General features: G+C 24.3%; 1 protein-coding gene across 1 annotated transcript in view; it reads right to left on the bottom strand.

The window, feature by feature from the left end:
- Window positions 1-2,265: 2,265 nt before the first annotated feature.
- The window catches only part of LOC141386633 (odorant receptor 45a-like), a 5,708-nt gene continuing 4,466 nt past the window's right edge, over window positions 2,266-3,507 (bottom strand). Inside the window, exons 3-5 of the mRNA XM_073955547.1 lie at window positions 2,935-3,418; window positions 2,708-2,863; window positions 2,266-2,639 (exon numbers count right to left, since the gene is read on the bottom strand). Of these exons, the coding sequence (XP_073811648.1) occupies window positions 2,580-2,639; window positions 2,708-2,863; window positions 2,935-3,418 (700 nt within the window). The 3' untranslated portion in view covers window positions 2,266-2,579. The remainder of the gene's footprint in view (window positions 2,640-2,707; window positions 2,864-2,934; window positions 3,419-3,507) is intronic.

Genomic DNA, 3,507 nt, shown 5'->3' with positions numbered 1-3,507 from the left:
TAGATAAAAAATTGTTTGGAATTTGTTTCTATAAAAATGCTTTCCTTTATAAAAAAATAATAAAAAAATATAAAAAAATGGAATATTTTTAATTTTTTCGAATTCTTTTTATACAAATTTCGACGGTGAAATACTTTTTCTATAATTTTCTATAAAAAAATTGCCTTAAAAATTTGCTCTATAAAAAGTGTTCTTCGAGAAATTCTCTAAAAAAATGTTTTCTTACTTTTTTCAAGAATTTTTCTACAGACAATTTTTTTATAAAAACTTATTTTAGACATTTTTTCTATAAAACTGTTTCCTTAAATTGTTTTCTATAGTAAATTGTCATGGATTTTTTCTACAAAAATTATTTTGAAACTTATTTCTGTAACAAAAAGATTTTTCGGAATTTTTTAATTGTCTCAAAATGTTTTACTAAAAATAATTTGTAAACGACAAATCTGAAAAAATTATTAATTTTTTTCTTAAAGATTGTCATGATTTTTTTTAATTACCTCGAACTTTTTTTCTGAACAGATTCAATAGAATTTTTTTTTTTTAAAGTAGTCTCTAATTTTTTTCTAAAAAAATCTGGCTTCTTTAATTAACTCAAAAATTATTTCCAGAAAAAATTCTGCGGAAAAAAAATTCTATAAAAAAATTGAATATTTTTCTATAAAAAAAAAGAAAAAATTTCTATAAAAAGTTAAATATTTTTCTATAAATTAATTGAAAATTGTTCTATAAAAATTTGAAAATTTTTCCATAAAAAAATTTAAAAATTGTTCTGAATGAATGAATTCTCAAAAATGGCTGTCAAAAATGGAAAAAAAGTTTTTATTTTTAAAAAATGGAGTCCCTAATTTTTGCTAAAAAAAATCTGGCTTTTTTAATTAAACGACAAATCTGAAAAAAAAAATTTGAAAATATACCAATTTTATTTATTTTTTTTTTCTTAAAGATTGTCATGAATTTTTTTAATTACATCGAAATTTTTTTCTAAACAAATTCAATATGGGAAAAAGCTTTAATTTTAAAAAAAAAATAGTCTCTAATTTTTTTCTAACAAAATCTGGCTTTTTTTAATTAACTCAAAAATTGTTTGTTCTATGGAACAAATGTTTCTATAAAAAATTAAATATTTTTTTAATTTTTAAAAAGTAGTCTCTAATTTTTTTTCTAAAAAAATCTCAATTTTTTTAATTAACTCAAAAATTGTTTCCAAAAAAATTCTATGGAACACATTTTTCTATAAAAAATTAAATATTATTCTATAAAAAATTGAAAATTTTTCTATAAAAAATTAAATATTATTCTATAAAAAAATTATCCTATTAAATAAAAAATTAAAAATTGTTCTGAATTTCTTTTTCTAAAAAATTGTTTAAAAAAAATCTTTAAATAATGTATTCTTAAAAATGGCTATCAAAAATTGTCTTGAAAATGTTTCTATAACAAAAAGTATTTCTAAGCTAACCTTCTATAGAAAAAATCTTTTCTTAATTTTTTTTTCTATTTTTTTCTATTGTTTTATATTACAAATAAAAAAAATTAAAACATTTCTGGAAAATTTTTAATTTTCTCGAATTTTTTCAAACAAATGTCAATGGTAAATTATTTTTGTTTTGTTTTTGATTATTGTTGCCTTGTTGAATCTAACTTAAATGTTGACATTAGAAAGACAATAGTCGCTCTTATTCCATAAATAAATATCCCTGAGGATGATTGTGGAAGACAATTGAAATATTGGAAAAAAAAATCAAACCAACAAAATAAAAAAACAGGCTTTGTAATGACCTTCAGCCAAATAACCGCCAAACAAAAATATGTTTTCAAAATTTTTTTAAAAAAATTTTTATTGAAAATTTACAGTGTAAAATGTTTTTGAAAATTTTTCTAAAAAAATATTCTTGAAGTATTTTACTAAAAAATTTCTCCAAAAAATGTTTATTATAAAAAATTGTTTTGGGCGTTTTTTGCTATAAAAATGTTTCCATAAATTGTCTTGAAATTTTTTCCATAAAAATTATCTTGACATTTTCTTGGTTTTTTTTCTATACAAAAAAACATAATTCGGAATTTTTTTCATTGTCTCAAAATTTTTGTACAGAAATAATTTCTAAAGATAAATTTTTGATTTTATGAAAAAAAAATTAAATATATATTTTATTATTTTTTTTTAAAGATTTTCACGATTTTTTTTTTTTTTGTTTTTTTTTTTTTTGTTTTAAACGAAATTTCTGAAAATGTCTTCTTTAAAAAACTCATGTTTGTTGTTATGGCGGTATTTCATCATTAAAACTCGATGTATAAATATTTTGGAGGAATATTTGAGAGGTTTTCTATTCGAGTCATATTCGTTGATGGTCCCTAGGATTTTCAGAGCTTTGGGGCATTATAATATCAGAAAGTATAGACTTGCATTATGTTGCAATATCTACAGAATCTTCTTACTCTTTGTGGATGGAGAAATTATAGGCAAGGCAAATCAGACTAAACATGCATAAAAAATCGTTGGTATATTTAAATTTATTAATTAAATTTTATTCTACTTCAAAATTATTTCTCATTCATCTTGCAGACATTCAAATTGAATTTTACTCAGCTTCGTCTAAATATTGTAAGACTGCAATCAAGGAACCGGCGGTTTTAAAGACCTTAAACACAAAATAACCAAACTATTGAAATAAATTTCAAAAATATAATGTAATTTTTCCAAGCTTACCCACACAAACAAACTTAAATCGACTTTAAAGAATACCCCACGCATTTCACACGGTTGTTGAGCACGAATCATTGACATTAGTAGTGAACGTTGGGTGGTTACCGGCAAAAGTGGCCAAGGAAATGCCAAATAGATTTTTGTTGCCACCAGTTCGCTCTGTTGTAGACGGGAACGAAATAAAAATATTTCAAAAATTTTAAGCAAAAAACAGATTTTTCTTCATTTACCTCATCCGAAATGCGTTGCCCATTGTAGCAGTACGTGGCCAATTGCAAGGTCACAGCTGTAAAAAATATACCCTGATAACATAAATTAAACGCCGATTGACTCGAACCGGAGGCATTTATAAAAAATATTGAACAACAACAACATAAACTGGATACAACAAATTTGACAAATGTTATGGTACCATAGACACGATTCAATTCGTCAACCAAGTCGAAAATACGATTATGCAAACCTATACAATCGCTTATCAATTGTTCTTGTTCCGCGCTCACTCCGACTTCAGAACCATCGTGGGCGGCAGTGGTCCATCCAGCCTGTTGAAAATGATAACTCAAAATACGAAATTGAGCCACAATATTCGTTATCAGCCATGAGTACAGGGTGTCTATGCCCATTGTGGCAGCAAGCACGGTATGTATTCGAAGCATATTCCAGGCGGAAAGCAAGACATAACCATAACTGGTGTTAAAATCCCAAAGTGAACTTAAAAACGGGGGGAAAATTAGGGAACGATTAAAAATAATAATATTTTTTTTTGGGTGTTTTAATTCCTATATTCTTTTTCCAGAAGG

Source organism: Musca autumnalis, unplaced genomic scaffold, assembly GCF_047663935.1.
Source record: "Musca autumnalis isolate F117 unplaced genomic scaffold, ASM4766393v1 scaffold_5, whole genome shotgun sequence".
Lineage (NCBI taxonomy): Eukaryota > Metazoa > Arthropoda > Insecta > Diptera > Muscidae > Musca > Musca autumnalis.
The sequence above is the reverse complement of the archived record's forward strand: the minus strand, read 5'-3'. Positions and strand labels throughout refer to the sequence as shown.